This window comes from Schistocerca nitens, chromosome 12 (genome assembly GCF_023898315.1).
Source record: "Schistocerca nitens isolate TAMUIC-IGC-003100 chromosome 12, iqSchNite1.1, whole genome shotgun sequence".
Lineage (NCBI taxonomy): Eukaryota > Metazoa > Arthropoda > Insecta > Orthoptera > Acrididae > Schistocerca > Schistocerca nitens.
In genome coordinates this window covers 142,519,640-142,543,722 of record NC_064625.1, presented here as the reverse complement: position 1 = coordinate 142,543,722, position 24,083 = coordinate 142,519,640, and the positions used below count along the sequence as shown (strand labels likewise).

At 44.2% G+C, this 24,083-nt stretch overlaps 1 protein-coding gene across 1 annotated transcript in view; it reads left to right on the top strand.

Moving 5' to 3' along the window:
• The window catches only part of LOC126215319 (aminopeptidase N-like), a 287,758-nt gene that overhangs the window by 148,548 nt on the left and 115,127 nt on the right, over positions 1–24,083 (top strand). The window contains exon 7 of the mRNA XM_049942000.1: positions 11,638–11,827. Within this exon, the coding sequence (XP_049797957.1) occupies positions 11,638–11,827 (190 nt within the window). The remainder of the gene's footprint in view (positions 1–11,637; positions 11,828–24,083) is intronic.

Sequence of the window (24,083 nt, the reverse complement as noted above, 5' to 3'; positions counted from 1 at the left end):
CTGGAAATTAATTACATGTGGTGTTCCTCAAGGTTCTACTTTCAGTCCATTGCTTTTTCTTGTGTGAGTGAATGACCTCTCGTCTGTCACATTGCCACATGCTAACTTTATTTAGTATGCGGACACTAAAAACATTGCAATAAACAACGAACCAATTTAAAAATGGCTACTAATCACATTTTCACTGACAATAAATAGTTAAAAGCTATGTGATCTGAGGCTTTCCCGGCGAACGTGCTGTAGCCAAGGTTCTCGGGTGTCCAGCAGGATCCGATTGTCGAAGTTCCACGATATTTCGGCGAATAACCGTTCCGCCATCATCAGGTGGTGCTGATCGAATGATCTGTCTGCGCTGTGTCCGTGTGGTATTTATGTCCGCGGGGTCCCGAGTCGTACTCCGGCGCGGGCGGCCGGCGGAGCGCCGCGATGTGGGAGGTGGGGGGGGGGGGGGAAGCTGCAGCCACGCCCGGTGGTAGGCGCAGTTCATCTCCGTCCGCCGTGGCGGAAGGATCTCGCGTCCGCTCGCGCCGTAGCTCCTTGATGGTGTTTAATAGTGGTTTCCAGGCCCTGCTAAGCTGAAACCCGCTGTCCCTGTTGATGAGGTTGTTACGCGAATTTATATGGCCTTCTTGTAGATACTGTCCCAGTAGGCACTTGTGGCCGTCAGGAGTTTTGTCTCTTCGAATTTCGCTGTGTGTCCGGTTTCAATGCAGTGTTCTGCTAGGGCTGAATGGCTGGGTTGGCGTAAGCGGGTGTGAGGTTCATGTTCGTTGCATCGGTCCTCGACCGTGCGAACTGTTTGGCCGATGTAGGATTTGCCACAGCCACGCGGTATTTTCTATACGGCAGCTTTCTCTAGGCCTACGTCATCTTTTGCCGTTCCTAATAGGTCACCAATCTTTGCTGGTGGCCGGAAGACTGTGTCAATCTTGTGTCGCCTTAACTGTCTCCCTACTTTTGACGACACGTTGCCAGCAAACGGCAGAAAGGCCAGAGCTTGCTTCTCTTCTTCGGGTTGTTCTTCATCTCGGTTCTTGCTGCACTTCTGTTGTCAGAAGGCCCTTTGGATTTGGCGGTTGCAATACCCATTCTTGCAGAACACGGTCTCCAGCTGGTGGCCAACCTGTTCATGGAGAGTTTCAAAGAGGAAGCACTGGAAGCCACCGAACTGATACCTATATTCTTCTTGCGCTACGTGGACGACATGTTTGTCATCTGGCCACATGGACAGGAACGGCTACAGATATTTCTGCAACATCTAAATTCGGTCCATAGTAACGTTCAGTTCACGATGGAGACTGAGAAAGATGGAAAACTACCCTTTCTTGATCCAGTGGAACTTAGGTCTGATGGCTCACTGGGTCACAGTGTGTACCGGAAGCCTACACACACTGACCTGTACCTGCATGCCTCCAGCTGCCACCATCCGACGCAGGTTAATGAGATGCGCAACGCCTTGGTACATAGAACACACTCGATCTCTGATGAACAGAACTTGACAACGGAGCCCAAACACCTGGAGACCGCAAGAATGGCTATGGCAACCGCCAAATCCAAAGGGCCTTCGACAAAAGAAGTGCAGCAAGAACGGACATGAAAAAAAATGGTTCAAATGGCTCTGAGCACTATGGGACTCAACTGCTGTGGCCATCAGTCCCCTAGAACTTAGAACTACTTAAACCTAACTAACCTAAGGACATCACACACATCCATGCCTGAGGCAGGATTCGACCGTAGCAGTCGCACGGTTCCGGACTGCGCGCCTAGAACCGCGAGACCACCGCGGCCGGCAACGGACATGAAGAACAACCCGAAGAAGAGAACCAAGCTCTGGCCTTTCTGCCGTTTGCTGGCAACGAGTCGTCAAAAATAGGGAGACTGTTAAGGCGACACAAGATTGACACAGTCTTCCGGCCACCAGCAAAGATTCGTGACCTACTAGGAACGGCAAAATATGACGTAGGCCTTGAGAAAGCGGCCGTATACAAAATCCCGTGCGGCTGTGGCAAATCCTACGTCGGCCAAACAGTTCGCACGGTCGAGGACCGATACAACGAACACGAACGTCACACCCGCTTACGCCAACCCAGCCATTCAGCCCTAGCAGAACACTGCATTGAAACCGGACACAGCGAAATTCGAAGAGACAAAAATCCTGACGGCCACAAGCGCCCACTGGGACAGTATCTACAAGGAGGCCATAGAAATTCGACTCACAGACAAGCTCAACAGGGACACCGGGTTTCAACTTAGCAGGGCCTGGAAACTACACTCCTGAAAATGGAAAAAAGAACACATTGACACCGGTGTGTCAGACCCACCATACTTGCTCCGGACACTGCGAGAGGGCTGTACAAGCAATGATCACACGCACGGCACAGCGGACACACCAGGAACCGCGGTGTTGACCGTCGAATGGCGCTAGCTGCGCAGCATTTGTGCACCGCCGCCGTCAGTGTCAGCCAGTTTGCCGTGGCATACGGAGCTCCATCGCAGTCTTTAACACTGGTAGCATGCCGCGACAGCGTGGACGTGAACCGTATGTGCAGTTGACGGACTTTGAGCGAGGGCGTATAGTGGGCATGCGGGAGGCCGGGTGGACGTACCGCCGAATTGCTCAACACGTGGGGCGTGAGGTCTCCACAGTACTTCGATGTTGTCGCCAGTGGTCGGCGGAAGGTGCACGTGCCCGTCGACCTGGCACCGGACCGCAGCGACGCACGGATGCACGTCAAGACCGTAGGATCCTACACAGTGCCGTAGGGGACCGCACCGCCACTTCCCAGCAAATTAGGGACACTGTTGCTCCTGGGGTATCGGCGAGGACCATTCGCAACCGTCTCCATGAAGCTGGGCTACGGTCCCGCACACCGTTAGGCCGTCTTCCGCTCACGCCCCAACATCGTGCAGCCCGCCACCAGTGGTGTCGCGACAGGCGTGAATGGAGGGACGAATGGAGACGTGTCGTCTTCAGCGATGAGAGTCGCTTCTGCCTTGGTGCCAATGATGGTCGTATGCGTGTTTGGCGCCGTGCAGGTGAGCGCCACAATCAGGACTGCATACGACCGAGGCACACAGGGCCAACACCCGGCATCATGGTGTGGGGAGCGATCTCCTACACTGGCCGTACACCACTGGTGATCGTCGAGGGGACACTGAATAGTGCACGGTACATCCAAACCGTCATCGAACCCATCGTTCTACCATTCCTAGACCGGCAAGGGAACTTGCTGTTCCAACAGGACAATGCACGTCCGCATGTATCCCGTGCCACCCAACGTGCTCTAGAAGGTGTAAGTCAACTACCCTGGCCAGCAAGATCTCCGGATCTGTCCCCCATTGAGCATGTTTGGGACTGGATGAAGCGTCGTCTCACGCGGTCTGCACGTCCAGCACGAACGCTGGTCCAACTGAGGCGCCAGGTGGAAATGGCATGGCAAGCCGTTCCACAGGACTACATCCAGCATCTCTACGATCGTCTCCATGGGAGAATAGCAGCCTGCATTGCTGCGAAAGGTGGATATACACTGTACTAGTGCCGACATTGTGCATGCTCTGTTGCCTGTGTCTATGTGCCTGTGGTTCTGTCAGTGTGATCATGTGATGTATCTGACCCCAGGAATGTGTCAATAAAGTTTCCCATTCCTGGGACAATGAATTCACGGTGTTCTTATTTCAATTTCCAAGAGTGAATTATTAAACACCATCAAAGTCCGCGCCGGGGTGCGACTCGGGACCCCGCGGACATAAATACCACGGACACAGCGCAGACAGATCATTCGATCAGCACCACCTGATGATGGCGGAACGGTTATTCGCCGAAATATCGTGGAACTGCGGCGATCGGATTCGGCTGGACACCCGAGAACCTTGGATACACTTAAAAGCTAATTCACTGTCATTAAACTTTGAAAAGACCCACGATATGTAGTTCAGAATCTGTAAGAGATTTCCTTCCAGCATGTTTATAACTTATGAAGACATGTAGATTGAAGAGGTTGACAGTGTTAAGCTTCTGGTATTACAACTCCATAGCAAATTCAGTTGGGAATGGCACACCACAGAATTGCTGAAGCGCCTAAACAAGTCTGTATTTGCAGTGAAAATGTCAGATGTAGGAGATATAATACAAAAAAATCTTTACTTACTTTCATTCTCCACTCATGCTCATAAATTAAGGATAATTGCAGAATTTGGTACCACACAACGTGGCACTACACAAAACTGGCGCTGATAGCATAGGCACATAGGGAACACACACGACACAGATCTGTAAGTCCAAGGTATTGGTGATAAGTAGAGAAAACCGTCCCGAAACACATGTGCTACAAAACGCCACTGTTTCCTGCGCATGTACCCCGACACCAATATGGGATATGATCACCGTGCACACGTACACAGGCCGCACAACGGGTTGGCATACTCTGGATCAGGTGGTCGAGCAGCTGCTGGGGTATAGCCTCCCATTCTTGCACCAGTGCCCGTCGGAGCTCCTGAAGTGTCCTAGGGGTTTGAAGACGTGCAGCCATACGTCGACCGAGAAAATCTCAGACGTGCTCTATGGGATTTAGGTCTGGAGAACAGGCAGGCCACTCCATTCGCCTAATATCTTCTGTTTCAAGGTACTCCTCCACAATGGCAGCTCGGTGGGGCCGTGCGTTATCATCCATCAGGAGGAAGATGGGACCCACTGCACCCCTGAAAAGGCGGACATACTGGTGCAAAATGACGTCCCGATACACCTGACCTGTTACAGTTCCTCTGTCAAAGACATGCATGCACCAATCATAATCCCACCCCACACCATCAAACCACGACCTCCATACAGGTTTCTTTCAAGCACATTGAGGGTTTGGTATCTGGTTCCTGGTTCACGCCAGATGAGAACTCGGGGAGACTCACTGTACGACTATACCTGGACTCGTCTGTGACCATAACCTGGGACCAATGTTCCAACGGCCATGTACTGAGCTCTTGACACCAGACTTTACGGGCTCTCCTTTGACCAGGAGTCAGTGGAATGCACCTTGCACGTCTGCAGGCGAATAAACCTTGTCTGTTCAGTCGTGTGTAGACTGTGCGTCAGGAGACAACTGTTCCAGTGGCTGCGGTAAGGTCCCGAGCAAGGATACCTACAGTACTCCGTGGCCGTCTGCGGGCACTGATGGTGAGATATCGGTCTTCTTGTGATGTTGTACACTGTGGACGTCCCGTACTGTAGCGCCTGGACACGTTTCCTGTCTGCTGGAATCGTTGCCATGATTTTGAGATCACACTTTGTGTCACACGGAGGGCCCGTGCTAAAACCTGCTGTGTTTGACCAGCCTCCAGGCTCCCAAGTATTCTACCCCTCATAATGTCATCAATGTGTGTTCTTTGAACCATTTTCAACACACAGTCACCGTTAGTACGTCTGGAAACGTCTACACACTTACTCGCTGCACCGTACTCTGACATGCACCAACAAACCTCTGCGTAAGTGGACTGCTGCCAGCGCCACCGTGCGACGACCGCAGGTCAGATGCACCGCATGGTCATACCCCGAGGTGATTTAAACCCGCAAACCGCCCACCAGAGCGTTGTTTCACCATGTATCAGCATTATCCTTAATTTATGAGCATGAGTGTATTATGTCATATGGATCATATTCTGGGGTAACTCGTCAAACCAAGTAAAAGTTTTTAGCATGTAAAAACGTGTAATAACTCATTTGTGATGTAAATTCAAGAACATCATGTAGAAACCTCTTCAAGGAACGTTGTATTCTAACCACTGCTTCTCGGAATACACTCCTGGAAATGGAAAAAAGAACACATTGACACCGGTGTGTCAGACCCACCATACTTGCTCCGGACACTGCGAGAGGGCTGTACAAGCAATGATCACACGCACGGCACAGCGGACACACCAGGACCCGCGGTGTTGGCCGTCGAATGGCGCTAGCTGCGCAGCATTTGTGCACCGCCGCCGTCAGTGTCAGCCAGTTTGCCGTGGCATACGGAGCTCCATCGCAGTCTTTAACACTGGTAGCATGCCGCGACAGCGTGGACGTGAACCGTATGTGCAGTTGACGGACTTTGAGCGAGGGCGTATAGTGGGCATGCGGGAGGCCGGGTGGACGTACCGCCGAATTGCTCAACACGTGGGGCGTGAGGTCTCCACAGTACATCGATGTTGTCGCCAGTGGTCGGCGGAAGGTGCACGTGCCCGTCGACCTGGGACCGGACCGCAGCGACGCACGGTTGCACGCCAAGACCGTAGGATCCTACACAGTGCCGTAGGGGACCGCACCGCCACTTCCCAGCAAATTAGGGACACTGTTGCTCCTGGGGTATCGGCGAGGACCATTCGCAACCGTCTCCATGAAGCTGGGCTACGGTCCCGCACACCGTTAGGCCGTCTTCCGCTCACGCCCCAACATCGTGCAGCCCGCCTCCAGTGGTGTCGCGACAGGCGTGAATGGAGGGACGAATGGAGACGTGTCGTCTTCAGCGATGAGAGTCGCTTCTGCCTTGGTGCCAATGATGGTCGTATGCGTGCTTGGCGCCGTGCAGGTGAGCGCCACAATCAGGACTGCATACGACCGAGGCACACAGGGCCAACACCCGGCATCATGGTGTGGGGACCGATCTCCTACACTGGCCGTACACCACTGGTGATCGTCGAGGGGACACTGAATAGTGCACGGTACATCCAAACCGTCATCGAACCCATCGTTCTACCATTCCTAGACCGGCAAGGGAACTTGCTGTTCCAACAGGACAATGCACGTCCGCATGTATCCCGTGCCACCCAACGTGCTCTAGAAGGTGTAAGTCAACTACCCTGGCCAGCAAGATCTCCGGATCTGTCCCCCATTGAGCATGTTTGGGACTGGATGAAGCGTCGTCTCACGCGGTCTGCACGTCCAGCTCGAACGCTGGTCCAACTGAGGCGCCAGGTGGAAATGGCATGGCAAGCCGTTCCACAGGACTACATCCAGCATCTCTACGATCGTCTCCATGGGAGAATAGCAGCCTGCATTGCTGCGAAAGGTGGATATACACTGTACTAGTGCCGACATTGTGCATGCTCTGTTGCCTGTGTCTATGTGCCTGTGGTTCTGTCAGTGTGATCATGTGATGTATCTGACCCCAGGAATGTGTCAATGAAGTTTCCCCTTCCTGGGACAATGAATTCACGGTGTTCTTATTTCAATTTCCAGGAGTGTATTTATTCCGACTTAAAATTACTTACCTTGGTCCAAAAGGGGGTTCAGTATTCAGGAACACACATTTTCGATAAATTGCCAGCAACCACTAAAAACATGGTTTCAGATAAAGCACAGTTTAAACAGAGTTTGAAAGACTTTTTGATAGACAACTCTTCCTACACTGTAGATGAATATTTTAACAGGGACTATTGGACCAGCTTAAGTAAAAATGTCAGATTTCAGTTTTGACAGCGCTTGGTCGCAACAGTCAAGATTACGTATTTTTAGTATGATAAATTTATTAAAAGTTCATAACTACGTTTCATTGTGATAGTCTATTAACTCTGTAAATATTAGAAGTTACAGTTTACTGTAATGTATTGGCATATTTTCAAAAACGACAAATTATCAGGGTAGTGAATGTTATATTCAATTTTTTTTATGTTATACTTTCTGACGTGTTCCACACCCATGCGAATTATCTCATTCTTGGATCTATGGAGAGAAAACAGAATCTAATCTAAAACCGATTAAAATAGTTAAATTTTAAAGTGCTTGTACAGCACATCCAATCAAGATCAACATAAACATCAATGTATGCAGATCAGAGGCAGTTGTAAATATTGCAAACAAGAGTTGTTGTTGTTGTGGTCTTCAATCCTGAGACTGGTTTGATGCAGCTCTCCATGCTACCCTATCCTGTGCAAGTTTCTTCATCTCCCAGTACCTATTGCAACCTACATCCTTCTAAATCTGCTTAGTGTATTCATCTCTTGGTCTCTACGATTTTTACCCTCCACTCTACCCTCCAATACTAAATTTGTGATCCCTTGATGCCTCAGAACATGTCCTACCAACCGGTCCCTTCTTCTCGTCAAGTTGTGCCACAAACTCCTCTTCTCCCCAATCCTATTCAGTACCTCCTCATTAGTTATGTGATCTACCCATCTAATCTGCAGCATTCTTCTGTAGCACCACATTTCGAAAGCTTCTATTCTCTTCCTGTCCAAACTATTTATCGTCCATGTTTGACAAGAGACAAAGACCTGTTTTTAGTCATTCAAATAAAGAAATGTAAGTTATAGAATATAAAGGGTAAAGTGACCTACAATAAAGTAAGACTGTTTAATAAGAACCCCTTGAAAAGTAAATTCCCTAACTTCCCTCATGAAAGAACAAAAAACTTAAAAAATAATGCTGTCAACATAAAATAAAAGGGTGTCACTGCAGCAACATTCTGAACCTGGCAACATTTTATCATAATATGCTTCATATCTACTAATTACTTGACCATTCAGCAAGCTGTCCTTATCAACATAGAGGTGTTTAACAATTTCCAGCTACTAGAGCAGAGTCAGATTTTTCCGCTTTTGATCAAGGTGGAGCATTCTCAAGTTTTCTAGTATGAGAGACTGGTGCCGAGATGATTTAAGACGAAGGGCTGACGCAGAATTCTGTTGAACCTTTCTTGGTATTTAACATACAGCCAATATATATATATGACATTTCACAATTCAATTTATTATCAACCATTTTATCACATACACGATATAGGAATTGTCATATGGAAAAAGAGAGACAGAGAGCACACTTTATATTTTTAACAATTAAGGGAAATAACATTGTCTTAATTACTCTTTAACATTTTCTTAATTACACTTTGACATTTTGTCTTCTTTTTACATTCAAGACGAAAAACCAGAAGCCTATGCAAAAATCAAAAGATTTGCACTATCTGTTTCGATAGCAAAGAAATTCATCAACATTATAGAAACTTTCATTTAACAGTAGCCTCTTTAATTCTTTTTTAACTATATGTAAATTTGTGTGTTTTTTATTTCTTTTGGTAAGGCAATGAACATTATTTTAGGTAGTAAATCACACTATTTTGGTACAGGGCTTTTGAATATATGTTTCTATGGGTATCATGCCTGTTCACAAATGACAACACAAATTTGTATACACACATGAAGTTTATTATCAGTAGGGAAAACAACATGCAACTCCTGGTTCTTAAAAAGCTTAGCCAAATTATAAGGGAGGTTCCCCATGACCGGGATCTTCACAAATTTGGACCTTGAAAACAGCGAGACTGGAGACCTCTACTGAGCTACTAATTTTTTTCTTGATATGTTTTTATTCTGAAATCCTTTACTAATGATTATACACTTGTATTTATCACCAAAATTTTTATGTAACTTCTCATAACACGTTTCCATTATACAAAAATGTGTTTGGAATCTTATGGGACTGAACTGCTAAGGTTATCAGTCCCTGAGCTTACACACTACTTAACCTAAATTATCCTAAGGACAAACACACACACACCCATGCTCGAGGGAGGACTCGAACCTGCGTCGGGACCAGCCGCACAGTCCATGACTGCAGCGCACTAGACCGCTCGGCTAATCCCGCGCGGCTTCCATTACTCCATCAGATCTGTGGCATAGGAATACAATGTAAGAAAAAATAGAGAAACTTCATCGGAATAAAGCAGAGAAGCCGAGGAACATACGTTTCACATCAACAAACATTTTATCGCTCCTACTCATTCCACAACGACACCAATGCCCGAACTGAATCACAAGGGGACGGCGCCTACCCGTTATCACCGATTTGTGGTATGTGCAGGGCTTGGACTGAGGTGGAAGCTCCAGATGATCAAATCTTCACAAAAAACAGCACTTTTGACGCGCGCCGGGACAGGTATGAACCACTTGGTTAGTGTAGTTACCAGCCAGTGGTTGGCGCAGTGGGAACGGTTAACCGAGGCTCGTGGGATCGACTTGCCAAACTTTTTTTAATTTTCAATTTTACGTTACTTACATGGCAAATAAACCAAAATAATGCTCAATATATTGTCTTTGATGTTACGATACCCTAAGTGTAGGTGAACAAATTTCTTCTGTTAATTGATTCATGGGAGGAGCAAACAAATCCACAATTCCAGAATGAAATTTTCACTCTGCGGTGGAGTGTGCGCTGATATTTGCTGGCAGATAAAAACTGTGTGCCGGATCGAGACTCTAACTCGGGAGCTAGGTTTCAAATCCACAATTATACGACGAGATTTTCAAGATGAAGAAGGGTTGCCATCGTGCAGTATTTAACTAATTCCCCTCGCCCCCCCCCCCCCCCCCCCCAATCTCCTAAATGCATACCGCTAGTGCAACACTGCGATGTCCGTTTTTATCGAAAATGGTCAAAGAGTTTCAAAACTGTTATCATCTCGTCGACAGAGAAAAAGAAATCACGTCCCGAGAAGACTTCATCAAATACAGTCCCTTCTGCGTTACAAGCTATCCTCGCTACTATTTGCTAAAGTAAGCTACACGTGCGTTGCTACCAAAATCTGCAATTAGGGGCAACCTTTTACGAATGTAAATCAAGTTTGTTTTTGTATAGAAACTGTAAAACTACCATGTAATTGTGCAATGTGCCGAGAAAATTACTACTTCGTCTGCTTTTTACGATAAATATTATCCCAACGCGTGTAAATAAAGACATATGCCCTATTCCGAATGGAAACAATAAAGCCATCAAATTTTATATATGAAGTTCTCGTGTACACATTACACTTCATTCCTGAAAATTTGCGCTCCCAAATTTTTCATTTGCCTTTCCATCTACGAAAATATTAATAAATACATTATACTGAACATTATTTCGGTTTCTTTGCAGTATAAGTATCGTAGAAATTGAGAATGAAAAGGTTCTGCGTAAGGACTCAAACCCATGACCTTCCCGTTACTGTTCTGTACTCCTTCCATTGCACTAACCGCTACCTGGAATCTACGCCAACGTAAATGATTGATGCCTGCCTGCAGCCTCGCCCAAAATGCTACTTTTTTTAAATTCATGACAATCTAGACCTCCCATTTCCATCATTTATTTTGGCCAAACCACGCGTCTGGATGAAATCGACGATGGCGGTGGGCGCGATGTCCTTGTCTGGCAGTTTAATGTGTTATAAGGTAAGCAGTTCTTGCCAGTAGGTGGCGTGAGTGACAATGCCATAATGACTATGACAATAGGCATATCTCTAATGTGACAATGCTTATTAAAATTACAGGTATTACTTACGATTATTTATAAAATTAGTAACAAGGAACCGCATTGTACCAATAAGGGCGTAAATGTTACATTTCAAAACTGTTCAGGTCCGAAGGTAGTCTTCACAGAAGCTAGGAAGACTTTTTAAGAGCCGGCAGCTGGAGCCGAGCAGTTCAGGGCGCTGCAGTCTGGAAGCGCGTTGCTGCTACGGTCGCAGGTTCGAATCCTGCCTCGGGCATGGATGTGTGTGATGTCCTTAGGTTAGTTAGGCTTAAGTAGTTCTAAGTTCTAGGGGACTGACGATCTCAGCTGTTAAGTCCCATAGTGCTCAGAGCCATTTGAACCATTTGAACCAGCCCTCAGAGTACATGTGTCACCTGGTTGGTCCGCAGGGAGCGCCGCCTACTGATGAGCGACCAGTCGACCTCGACGGAGACGATCCAGAGCGTGGCCACGACCATCGTGCACGAGATCGTCCACCAGTGGTTCGGCGACCTCGTCAGCCCCGACTGGTGGACCTACCTGTGGCTCAACGAGGGCTTCGCCTCCTACTGGCCCTGCCAGCTCGACCTGGCGCTCGATGTGAGTACCGCTACCACTGCTACCACATACGCTGGCAGCGAAGCTGTTTTGCTGGAGCCGTAGCTTTCATGCAATTTCAGTCAGAGCCTCTGAGTTGCTGCAGTTGTACAGGGGGCGAGGAAATCCGAAGTAGGTAGCCTCCCTGGTCCGAGCGTATCATTGCTTCCTACATACAATGTGTCTGAGAACCACTGTACACTCAGAATTGAATTGAATTGAATTTTGTTTGATCCTGTATAATGGCGCTGTGTACACCAAAGGTGGGAATTTAAGCAGATGGGACCTGGAAAAACTGAAAGAACCGGAGGTTGTACAGAGAGTCGGGGAGAGCATAAGGGAACAATTGACAGGAATGGGGGAAAGAAATGCAGTAGAAGAAGAATGGGTAGCTTTGAGGAATGAAGTAGTGAAGGCAGCAGAGGATCAAGTAGGTAAAAAGACGAGGGCTAGTAGAAATCCTTGGGTAACAGAAGAAATATTGAATTTAATTGATGAAAGGAGAAAATATAAAAATGCAGTAAATGAAGCAGGCAAAAAGGAATACAAACGTCTCAAAAATGAGGTCGACAGGAAGTGCAAAATGCCTAAGCAGGGATGGCTAGAGGACAAATGTAAGGAAGTAGAGGCATATCTCACTAGGGGTAAGATAGATACTGCCTACAGGAAAATTAAAGAGACCTTTGGAGAAAAGAGAACCACTTGTATGAATACCAAGAGCTCAGATGGAAACCCAGTTCTAAGCAATCAAGGGAAAGCAGAAAGGTGGAAGGAGTATATAGAGGGTCTATACAAGGGCGATGTACTTGAGAATATTATGGAAATGGAAGAGGATGTAGATGAAGATGAAATGGGAGACATGATACTGCGAGAAGAGTTTGACAGAGCACTGAAAGACATGAGTCGAAACAAGACCCGGGGAGTAGACAACATTCCATTAGAACTACTGACAGCCTTGGGAGAGTCAGTCCTGACAGAACTCTACCATCTGGTGAGCAAGATGTATGAGACACGCGAAATTCCCTCAGACTTCAAGAAGAATATAATAATTCCAATACCAAAGAAAGCAGCTGTTGACAGATGTGAACATTACCGAACTATCAGTTAATAAGTCACAGCTGCAAAACACTAACGCGAATTCTTTACAGACGAGTGGAAAAACTGGTAGAAGCTGACCTCGAGGATGATCAGTTTGGATTCCGTAGAAATGTTGGAACACGTGAGGCAATACTGACCCAACGACTTATCTTAGAAGAAAGATTAAGGAAAGGCAAACCTACGTTTCTAGCATTTGTAGACTTAGAGAAAGCTTTTGACAATATTGACTGGAACACTCTCTTTCAAATTCTGAAGGTGGCAGGGGTAAAATACAGGGAGCGAAAGGCTATTTACAGTTTGTACAGAAATCAGACGGCAGTTATAAGAGTCGAGGGACATGAAAGGGAAGCAGTGGTTGGGAAGGGAGTAAGACAGGGTTGTAGCGTCTCCCCAATGTTATTCAATCTGTATATTGAGCAAGCAGCAAAGGAAACAAAAGAAAAATTCGGAGTAGGTATTAAAATCCATGGAGAAGAAATAAAAACTTTGAGGTTCGACGATGACATTGTAATTCTGTCAGAGACAGCAAAGGACCTGGAAGAGCACCTGAACGGAATAGACAGCGTCTTGAAAGGAGGCTTGAAAGGAGGATAGAAGATGAACATCAACAAAAGCAAAACGAGGATAATGGAATGTAGTCGAATTAAATCGGGTGATGCTGCGGGAATTAGATTGGGAAATGAACCGCTTAAAGCAGTAAATGAGTTTTGCTATATGGGGAGCAAAGTAACTGATGATGGCCGAAGTAGAGAGGATATAAAACGTAGACTGGCAATGGCAAGGAAAGCGTTTCTGAAGAAGAGAAATTTGTTAACATCGAGTGTAGAGTTATCTGTCAGGAAGTTGTTGCTGAAAGTATTTGTATTGAGTGTAGACGTGTATGGAAGTGAAACGTGGACGATAAATAGTTTAGACAAGAATAGGAGCTTTCGAAATGTGGTGCTACAGAAGAATGCTGAACATTAGATGGGTATATCACATAACTAATGAGGAGGTATTGAATAGAATTGGGGAGAAGAGGAGTTTGTGACACAACTTGATCAGAAGAAGGGATCGGTTGGTAGGGCATATTCTGAGGCATCAAGGGATCACCAATTGAGTATTGGAGGGCAGCGTGGAGCGTAAAAATCGTAGAGGGAGATCAAGAGATGAATACACTAAACAGATTCAAAAATATGTAAGTTGCAGTAGGTACTGGGAAATGAAGAAGTTTGCACAGGATAGAGTAGCATGGAGAGCTGTATCAAACCAGTCTCAGGACTGAAGACCACAACAACAATAACACCAAGCGTATTTGTAATGTAACTAACGAACCTGGCAATGATCCACAACTGCTAAATATTCGTGGGAACTAGATATACGGCGGTCGTTCAGTAATTAAAGAGACAGATTTTTCTGGACAAGAACGCGTATATTTTTACAAAACAATAGTTTTTCTACTTTTCAACATAACCCCATTGAACATTTATGCACTTGCTCCAATGGGCCACAAGGTTTTTTATTCTGGCTGCAAATAACTCTTTATCTCGATGTCTCAACCAATTTCCCACAAACTTTTTCACGCCCTCGTCCTGGAACCTCTTTCGACGTAATGCCTCCTTCAGTGCACCAAACTTATGTAAATCACTAGGTGCTAAATCAGGACTGTAAAGGAGATGAGACAGTACTTCCCAGCCCATTTTGTCGATGGTTTCACGGTTTAGTTGAGCAATATGAGGACGTGCGTTGTCTTGCTGGAGAATTACACCTCTCCTCTCACATCCACGACGTCTCACTCTCTCATGACTGGCTTCACATTGTTTAAAAACAAATTCGAGCAGTATTGGCTGTTAATGTACGCTGCTCTTCGAGATAATCACCGAAAACTGGACCTTCAGCATCCCAAAATACTGTTAACACAACTTTTCCTGCTGATGCTTGGTTTTTGAATATTTTCTTGACATGCGGGTTGGTGTGTGCTTCCACACCATGCTTTGTCTTTTTGATTCTGGCTCATAATAGTGAACCCAAGTTTCATCACGAGTTACAATTTCGTTGAGGAAGTCGTCACCTTTCTTTCATAACGTTCCTTTATTTCTGTGGACACTCTCAACTTTGTTTCCTTGTGCAGCCGCGTCAACTCCTTTGGGACCCAACTTGCACATGTTTTGCGGTACTTCAGGTTGTCAGAGATAATGTTATGAACTGTACCAGTACTAACTGGAACCTTATCAACTATCATTTCCACAGTCACACGGCGGTCGGAACGAATAATGTCAACAATTCGACTTTCAAGTGAGGGAGCTGAAACTGCAACTGGTCGGCCAGAACGGTGTTCGTCAGTCACTGAGTCGCGACCATTGTTGAACTGCTCTACCCATTTGTAAAAATTTGCACGATTCATACAACCTTCACCATAAACTTTAGACATTCTACAGTATACATCCACTGGTTTCTCTCCTTCCGCAAGTAAAAAACGAATAACAGAACGTTGTTCAACTATTGTGGACATTTCAAGCGGACTCGCCATCTTGAAATGTAAAAAAATGGAAATGAGCGTATGGCATCGTTGGCCAGAAGGCCCCATCCGAGGAAGTTCGATGGCTAAGTGAAGGTCTTATTCCAGTCGACGCCACACTGGGCGACTAGCGCGCCGGTGATGATGATGAGATGATAATGAGGACAACACAACAACCAGACCCTGTGCAGAGAAAATCTCCAACCCAGCCGGGAATCAAACCCTGGCCCACTTGCATGGGAGGCGAGCACTTACCACCCAGCTAAGCAGGCGGACCTTGAAATGTATTTTTGAGGTTATAAACAAAATAATGTTGATACATCAGCTGACCAGGGCTCATCTCAGTGATGCCAACTTAAAGCCATAAAAGTATCAAACTTGCTCTACTAACAGTTTTTTCCCCAGACCAATTTGTACCTTTAATTGTTGAATTGCCCTTGTACACCCTTTTCTCTTTTTCCCCCTCTCTCTGTCCATCTCCTCACCCCTCTCTTTGTTTATTTCCTCCTCCCGTCATTATCTATCACCTCCTTCCCTCCTCTCTCTGTCTCTCTCCAACTTTTGATCTCTCTCTCCACTTCCTCCTACATCCTCTCTCTGTTCATCTCCTCCTTTCCCCCCTCTATGACCATCGCCCCTCCCTGCTGTATCTGCCTCCTCTTTCCCCAACTGTCTGACATTCAGCATTCTTTACTGCCATAGCCAAGGAACCTTCATTGGGAACTAAAGCCACTTAAGGAGAGAGGGGGGGGGGGCGGTAGGACGTCAAATGGGCCGACATGGAGCAGGAGAGGCACCACAGGACATTTTAATTTTCACTATGTATACTTTTATAAACAAGTTCATAAAACTTTGTCAACGTGACCAGGAAGGATTCAGGAATCACACTTATAGCAGCGAAAGTTAAAAAACATAACAAAATACATTTTTTAAATCTAAAATATCATCATTATTTCACTTACTGTTGTAGTGGTCTTCAGTCCTGAGACTGGTTTGATACAGCTCTCCGCGCTACTCTATCCTGAGCAAGCTTCTTCATCTCCCAGTACATACTACAACTTACATCCTTCTGAATCTGCTTAGTGTATACATCTCTTGGTCTCCCTCTGCGATTTTTACCCTCCACACTGCCCTCCAGTATTAAATTGGTGATCTCTTGATGCGTTAGAACATGTCCTACCAACCCATCCCTTCTAGTCAAGCTGTGTCACAAACTCCTCTTCTCCCCAATTCTATTCAATACCTTCTCATTAGTTGTGTGATCAACCCATCTTTTCACTTACTATTGCCTGCATTTGTTGCTGTAGGTACATTTTTCTTCAGAAGTAAGAGAGATTCTTCGATGAATTTTCACAGCATACACACCAGGTGTATGAAACTCGAGAATTTATTTGATTTCTGAAAAAAAATGAATGAGCTGTTACATTTTAAACTTCATGTTTAGAAAAAATTCAAATTTTATAGTTATTATCTCTATTTTTACCACAGTTTTTAATAGATTTGGAAAAATCTAGAGTTCCATACACCTGTAAGTATGGTTTGTGTGCTGTGCAAAATTTGTCGAAGAATATCTCTTACTTATGAAGAAAAATGTACCTATGGCAACAAATTCAGCCAATAGTAAGTGAAAAAGTGATGAAATTAAAGAAAAAAGTATTTTGTAATGTTTTTGAACTTATATTGCTATGAGTGTGAATCCTGAGTCTTTCCTGGTTATGCTGACAAAGTTTTCTGAATTTGTTTATAAAAGTATAGACAGTGGAAATTAAAACGCTCTGTGGTGGCTCTCCTGCTCCAAGCCGGCCCATTTGACGTCCTACCCTCCCTTAATAAAGCATTTAGACCTGACGAAGCGGCGCAGTGGTCAGCACACTGGGCTCCCATTAGGAAACACGACGGTTCAAACCTGGGTGCGGCATCCTGATTTAGGTTTTTCGTGATTTCCCTAAATCGCTTCAGGTGAATGCCGGAATGCTTCCTTTGAAAGGGCACGGCCGACTTCCTTCCCCATCCTTCCCAAATCGGATGGGACTGATGAGCCCGCTGTTTGGTCCCCTCCCCTGAACGAACCAACCATACTGAATTTTTTCTGGAGGAAAACTGAAGCAGCTCACCAAAGTCTTGAAGGTATATAAAATCCAAATATGTGCGCTGCAGGAAACCAGATTTACAGATGAAGATTTAATGGATTATGAAGGATAGAGGATATTTAAAGGAAAGAAAGGCTGGAACCCATGCGGAAGAGGCCTTCCCCACCTTGGAACAGGCTTCATCGTGAAATCTAACTGGGTAAACTCAATAACCGACTTCCAGTCACCTAATGAACGCTTGTCTTTTCTCACATTCCGCGCCCTAAATAAAACCTATACACTTATTAATTGCCACGCACCCATCAACAATGACAATAAGAAAAACCCTCAGAAAGTAGATACATATTGGGAATCTCTAGACCACGAACTTTCTAAAATCCCAACATCAAATGTGAAAATACTGTTTGGGGACTTCAATGCACAAATAGGACAAGAAAAAAAATACAAAAAAACAGTAGGAAACTACCCGGCTCACAAAAGGACAAACAGAAATGGAGAAAGATTAATAGAACTATGCAAGGGTCATAACTTAAAATTAATGTCTACAAATTTCAAAAAACCTCCTAAGAAACAGAAAACATGGAAATCACCAAACACAAGTATTGGAGAGTTCCAGATAGATCACATAGCCATCACACACTATAATCAAAAAGAAATAATGAATGTGAGAGTTCGGAAAGGGGCAAACATTGTAACTGACCACTACTTATCGACAATCAAATTAAATGTCATACCACAAAGAAAGAAACAAATACAAAACAGGAAAATTCAAAAGATAGACGCAAACATCTTGAAAGAGAAAAGAGAAGAATTCTGTCAAAACATAGTTATATGTTCGGATAAATGGGAAGATATAAAAGAAGGAATGATAAGATCTGCTCAAGAAGTCGCAAAAATGAAAAAGAGAAAGAAACACGAATGGTGGGATGAGATATGTGAGGAAGCAATAGAACAAAGGATGAAGGCATGGAAGAAATGGCACTCAACCAAAAGTGATAAGGACTACCTGGAGTTCAAACAGCAAAGATCTTCTACAGCAAAACTCATTAGATCAGTAAAAAGACTATTTGAAAAGAACCAACTTACGCAAATGGATAAAGATTTTAAGAGAAACAATAACAGATCCTTTTACAGCACATTCAGACAGAAACTACAAAAATATGTAGCACCAAATCTGTGTTTTCAAGATACCAGTGGAAAACTGGCAATGAATAATGAAGAAAATTGTGAAATATTAGCAAAATATTGTACAGGATGGCGGGTATGGGCAGGCGGTGGGCGTTATGGAATAATAGTGTAAATTTTAGAGAAAGGCCATTTATTGGCTAAAGCATGATGAAAGGGGCTACATAGGCCTAGGGAGGTGAGGGTGAGCCGGAGCTTACAATTTGGCGAATATTGTTCGCGAAGCTACCGAAATTGGTTGTCTGCCAGAACTAAGTCCACAGTGCCGTAGCACCGGGAGAAGCGGGAGATGTTCAGTGCTACAGGGCGCGCATCCGACTCGCGGGTGAGCTAGAATACAAGAGAGCGGGCCCGGCGACGGGCGGCCGGGTATATTCGACGCACCACGCGGCTTCCTCCACCCTGATTGGTCAGGGCCGAGCAAACCGTGCGGGCGGCATGGAACTTTCCAGAGCGTTGCCTGCTAAGCGACGCCTGGGACGGCGTTACCTCGTCAGCACACGAGAGAGGCGCGTGAACAAGGTGCCCTTCCTCGGTGCTGACTTCCTGTTACTAGACCGTGGGAGGAAAGAATTTACAGGCAGCTAACACTGCCGGCCGTGGCTTGGCCGTAATGGAAAAATGAAGTTACCGGTTGGAGGCTCATATAATAAAGTAAAATCCCTTATTGTCTGGCTCATCCTTTACAATATTTTGAACAACTCCTCAACTGTCAGGAACCTATTGAAAAATTACCAGCCAACACGCCAAACACAGTAAACAATAATTCTGAACCCCCATGCCTCATAGAAATCATTAAAAACCTTAAGAACAATAAAGCACCAGGGGAAGACATGATAATTGCAGAAATGTGGAAAAGTGTGGATAATACAACTCAAGAAAAACTACTGGGAATAATCAATGAGATTTGGAGAACGGAACGTATACCGGAAGAATGGAAAACTGCATTAATCCACCCCATCTTCAAGAAAGGGGATAAAACCGATGAAAATAACTACAGAGGGATATCTTTACTTCCGGTAACGTATAAAATTCTATCTAAGGCCCTACAAAACAGATTGGAGAAACAACTTTATCAAGAAATTGGTGAATACCAAGCAGGCTTTAGGAAGGGAAGATCTTGTGTGGAGCAAATTTTAAACTTGAAGTTAATTATTAAATATAGACGATTAAGAGGAAAAGACATCTTTATCACGTTTGTTGACTTCAAGAAGGCGTACGACTCCGTTGACAGAACAACCTTGGTTAACATCCTTAGGGAGTTTGGAGCAGACAAGAAAACAGTCGCAATCGTCAAAGAAACACTTACGGATACCTATGCAAAAGTAAAGTTCCGTGGTGAGGTATCCAGACCATTCAAAATCAGAACAGGATTAAGACAAGGAGATGGGTTGTCACCTACCCTATTCAACTGTGTGTTAGAAAAAGTTATTAGAGAGTGGAGGAAGAAAACGACTGAAGAAGGAATACAAAAAATCAGATTAGGAAGAATAAAGGATGGATTAGAAGTAGATTGCCTCGCTTTTGCTGATGACTTAGCGATTCTGGCAGGAAGTTTGGAAGAAGCAGTCAAACAGATCAATATTCTGAATGAAACAGCAGAAAAAGCAGGACTGAAAATCTCCTTTGAAAAGACAGAGTACCTAACCAATGTAAAAGAGGCACCGAACAATATGATTACAAAGTATGGCCAGATAAAGAAGGTTTCTAATTTCAAATATTTAGGGGAAATCATCCAGCCCAATGCTTCAGATAAAGAAGGAAATAAAACAAGAACAAGAAAAATGGAAATGGCATTCCAGCTAACAAAGAATGTGTACAACAAGAAGTCAGTATCAATTAACGCAAAAATAAGGCACTACAACACTGTGATTAAGCCAGAGTGTCTGTATGCATCTGAATGTTTAGCAATGAACACTAACAAGGAAATGGAAGCTATAGCAAAAAAGGAGCGAAAAATCATTAGAAGAGTACTTGGGCCGAGGTTTGAGAATGGGACTTGGAAGCTTAGAAGTAATAGAGAAGTGTATGACAAAATTGAGAAAGTGGGAGATACTATGAGGAAGAGAAGAGTAAGCTTTTACGCCCATTTGGAAAGAATGAATGATGAAAGGCTGACAAAGAAAATATTCATGTTTTTTGACAAGAACCCCGGAACCCAAATTACCTGGTTCAAAGAAGTCAAAGCAGACTTAGAGGAGATGGGTATAGGAGAAGATGATATAACCAACAGAGACTTAATGAGAGACAAAATTCAACATTTTGAAGGATTTGAAGAACTGGAGGAACAGTGTGGACAGAAGACCGAAGGGAGCAGCACAGAGAGAGGATGAAGACATATTGGCAGAAGAGAAAAGAGGAGGAGCGCAATAGGAGAAATGTACATTGAAAAATAGTTGTTTAACGCGGTCCCTAGACGGCCAAAATCGGAAAAAAAATACTCTTGCGTGATTTTTTAAATTATTTTACATGCAACAATAATACAAGAATGTGTGCCCATTTTCATTACCTACTTCGTACAGTTGTCTTCATTCTATGGACTAAAATAACTAATTACGGAATATTCTCTGTCGTAATAAATAGTAAAATGATCATTCAATAATTACCATGAAAATAACAATAACAATATTCAATTGTATATTGGAGTATAGCAAACCAACCACATCCTTGTTTGTATTCCTGCTGCGCACTACTGCTTCGACCTGCTGCTATTTTCATAGCGATGCCCAACAGTTAGCAGTATTTGCACATGATGAAAAAGTAGAGCGTTCACATACGTGTACCTCAGGTTTACGTTGGGAAAAAAATGCTGCTGTTGCAGCTCAGGCACAGTAAAATTTTATGCACGCAATTATTGCCACAGGATCTGAAAGGGTTAAAATGAATGGGTAAATCCGCTGGCACCATTGGTATACGCCATATGAGAGACGCATCTCCAGCTTGTGGATCTGTGAGGATAGTATCTTTAGTGACACTATTTCTCATATTTTTAATCTGCAAATGGGTAGGATTACGAAGTTCAAATTTCATAGCAGTATTCTAATCATAACCCCATAAGCCATAAATAAAACTTCCTTGTTTTCTGTTGAAATCGGGCTCTGAGGAAAAAAAAACAAAGCAGCACATGCTTGCCTGTACTTACTGACAAGGAAGATACAGACCTCAAGGTGTGACTCGGCCATTTAAACAAAGACCAATTATATCTCGGTAAACGTAACGACATACGAAGCAGCTAATTTACTTAAAATACGCATTACATAAGTGTATTACACTAGCTGCAGCTGCTTAGGCCGGTATTACACGATCATATTTCTCTCTCAAAGCTGATTTGTCAAATATTTGTGTCAAAGAAAAATGGTTCAAATGGCTCTGAGCACTATGGGACTCAACTGCTGAGGTCAGTAGTCCCCTAGAACTTAGAACTAGTTAAACCTAACTAACCTAAGGACATCACAAACATCCATGCCCGAGGCAGGATTCGAACCTGCGACCGTAGCGGTCTTGCGGTTCCAGGCTGCAGCGCCTTTAACCGCACGGCCACGTGTCAAAGAAATTTGACGGTGTAATAAGGAACTTTGTCAAATCTCATCTATCGTCATATAAATGTGATCAAATCTAGTGCCTCGCCGTAGATTTGATCACAAAAGTCGCTCGTCTTCTGTTCACTGTAATCTGAAATGTAACCGCTTGGAGCGCTGGCGTTGCTACAGCTATTTGACGCCACAGTAGTGTGTTTATAAACACGGCTTCAGAGTTGGTGTGTACCTTCGCCCCCTTTTTTTCTTTTTCAATAAACTTGCTTCGACTAGAGTGGGTGCGGGGAGTGAGCAAGGGGCATAGTGCATGCTATTAATTGTGTGTTGATGGGCAGGTGGAATATGCTGTGGGCGACTTCATGTCCAATACAGCTACAGCCATCCACCTATTCATCTGGAAACATCCAGGAACTATTCAGCAAGAAGGAAAAGAGGATGTGGTCACACTCTAAAATAAAAAAAATTCTTTCTTAGCTTTTCATTCTACTTTGTCTATTTTTGAACTCTGGATGCCACAAGTTAAAAGGCGCTTTATATATTTCGTACTTTTTATTAATTTTGCGGTAGTTAGAACACTAGTTCCATTAATTAAATTATTCAAAAATAGTTCTTATCGCCCATATAGTGTACTAAACACTTATTTACCTTCACATATTCCCTCTTCAGTGCTTTACATATCGCTTCACACGGTCCTGAAATTATTTTGGTTAATGTGCAATGTGATATTCGAGTGCTGTGTTGTCAACTAGAGTAGCTTTCTCCTGTTATCAAAAAATCACAGTGACACAGTTTGCCCGTCTTCTGCACACATAACAGTTCTCAAGAGTGTACTCTTTACTAAGCAAATACTTAAATACACTCTCATCCATTCATAAGTGATTTACATATTAAGACTTGACTTCCTCCACTTGCAGCTCTCGTAACAAACTTTGCTGAATGTTTTTATTATCTCGACGTAACACCTCTGGCTTCCTCCAAATATGTTTTCTTCCAAATACAGACACGATGCAACTGCAGCACATAATAACAAGTTATTGTCCGCCATCTTGAAATTTGACGAAAAATATGATGGCAGTGTAACACCCCAATAAAGATCTTTGTCAAAGAAATTTGGCGATATTTGATCTTATTTTCTTGTCAAAGAAATATGGTAGTGTAATACCGGCGTTACGTACATCTGTTAGCACATGAATTATGTACACTTATCGAGTGCACGTCCTTTCTCTGGATCTTTGGAGTTACAGATTTTTTATTAACTTTGCCATTTAATACTAACTGCTGCACTGTGTGGTTAGGTGTTACCTCAGGAAAGGCCGAGGCAGTAGCTGTCGGCTCGTTTCCAAGGCTCTTCAGCAATTGCCATTCCTTTCTACTGTTTTGTCTCATATCAAGCTGGATCATAAGATCGCACCATTTTTCTTTCCTTGTAGCTGATATGGATAGTGTCAGACCTTCACCAGCCTGTGTCGTTTCTTCAGAAAATGGGTCATCTTCAAAGAGGTGTTCACATTTATTCACAAGTGTTTTTGTATCTTTGTTTAGTCCCGGTATACAGGGTGTCCATTGATCGTGACCAGGCCAAATATCTCACAAAATAAGCGTCAAACGAAAAAACTACAATGAACGAAACTTGTCCAGCTTGAAGTGGGAAACCAGATGGCGCTATGGTTGGCCCGCTAGATGGCGCTGCCGTAGGTCCAACGGATATCAACTTCCTTTTTTTAAAATAGGAACCCTCATTTCTTATTACATATTCGTGTAGTACGTAAAGAAATACGAATGTTTTAGTTGGACCACTTCTTTCGCTTTGTGACAGATGGCGCTGTAATAGTCACAAACATATGGCTCACAAT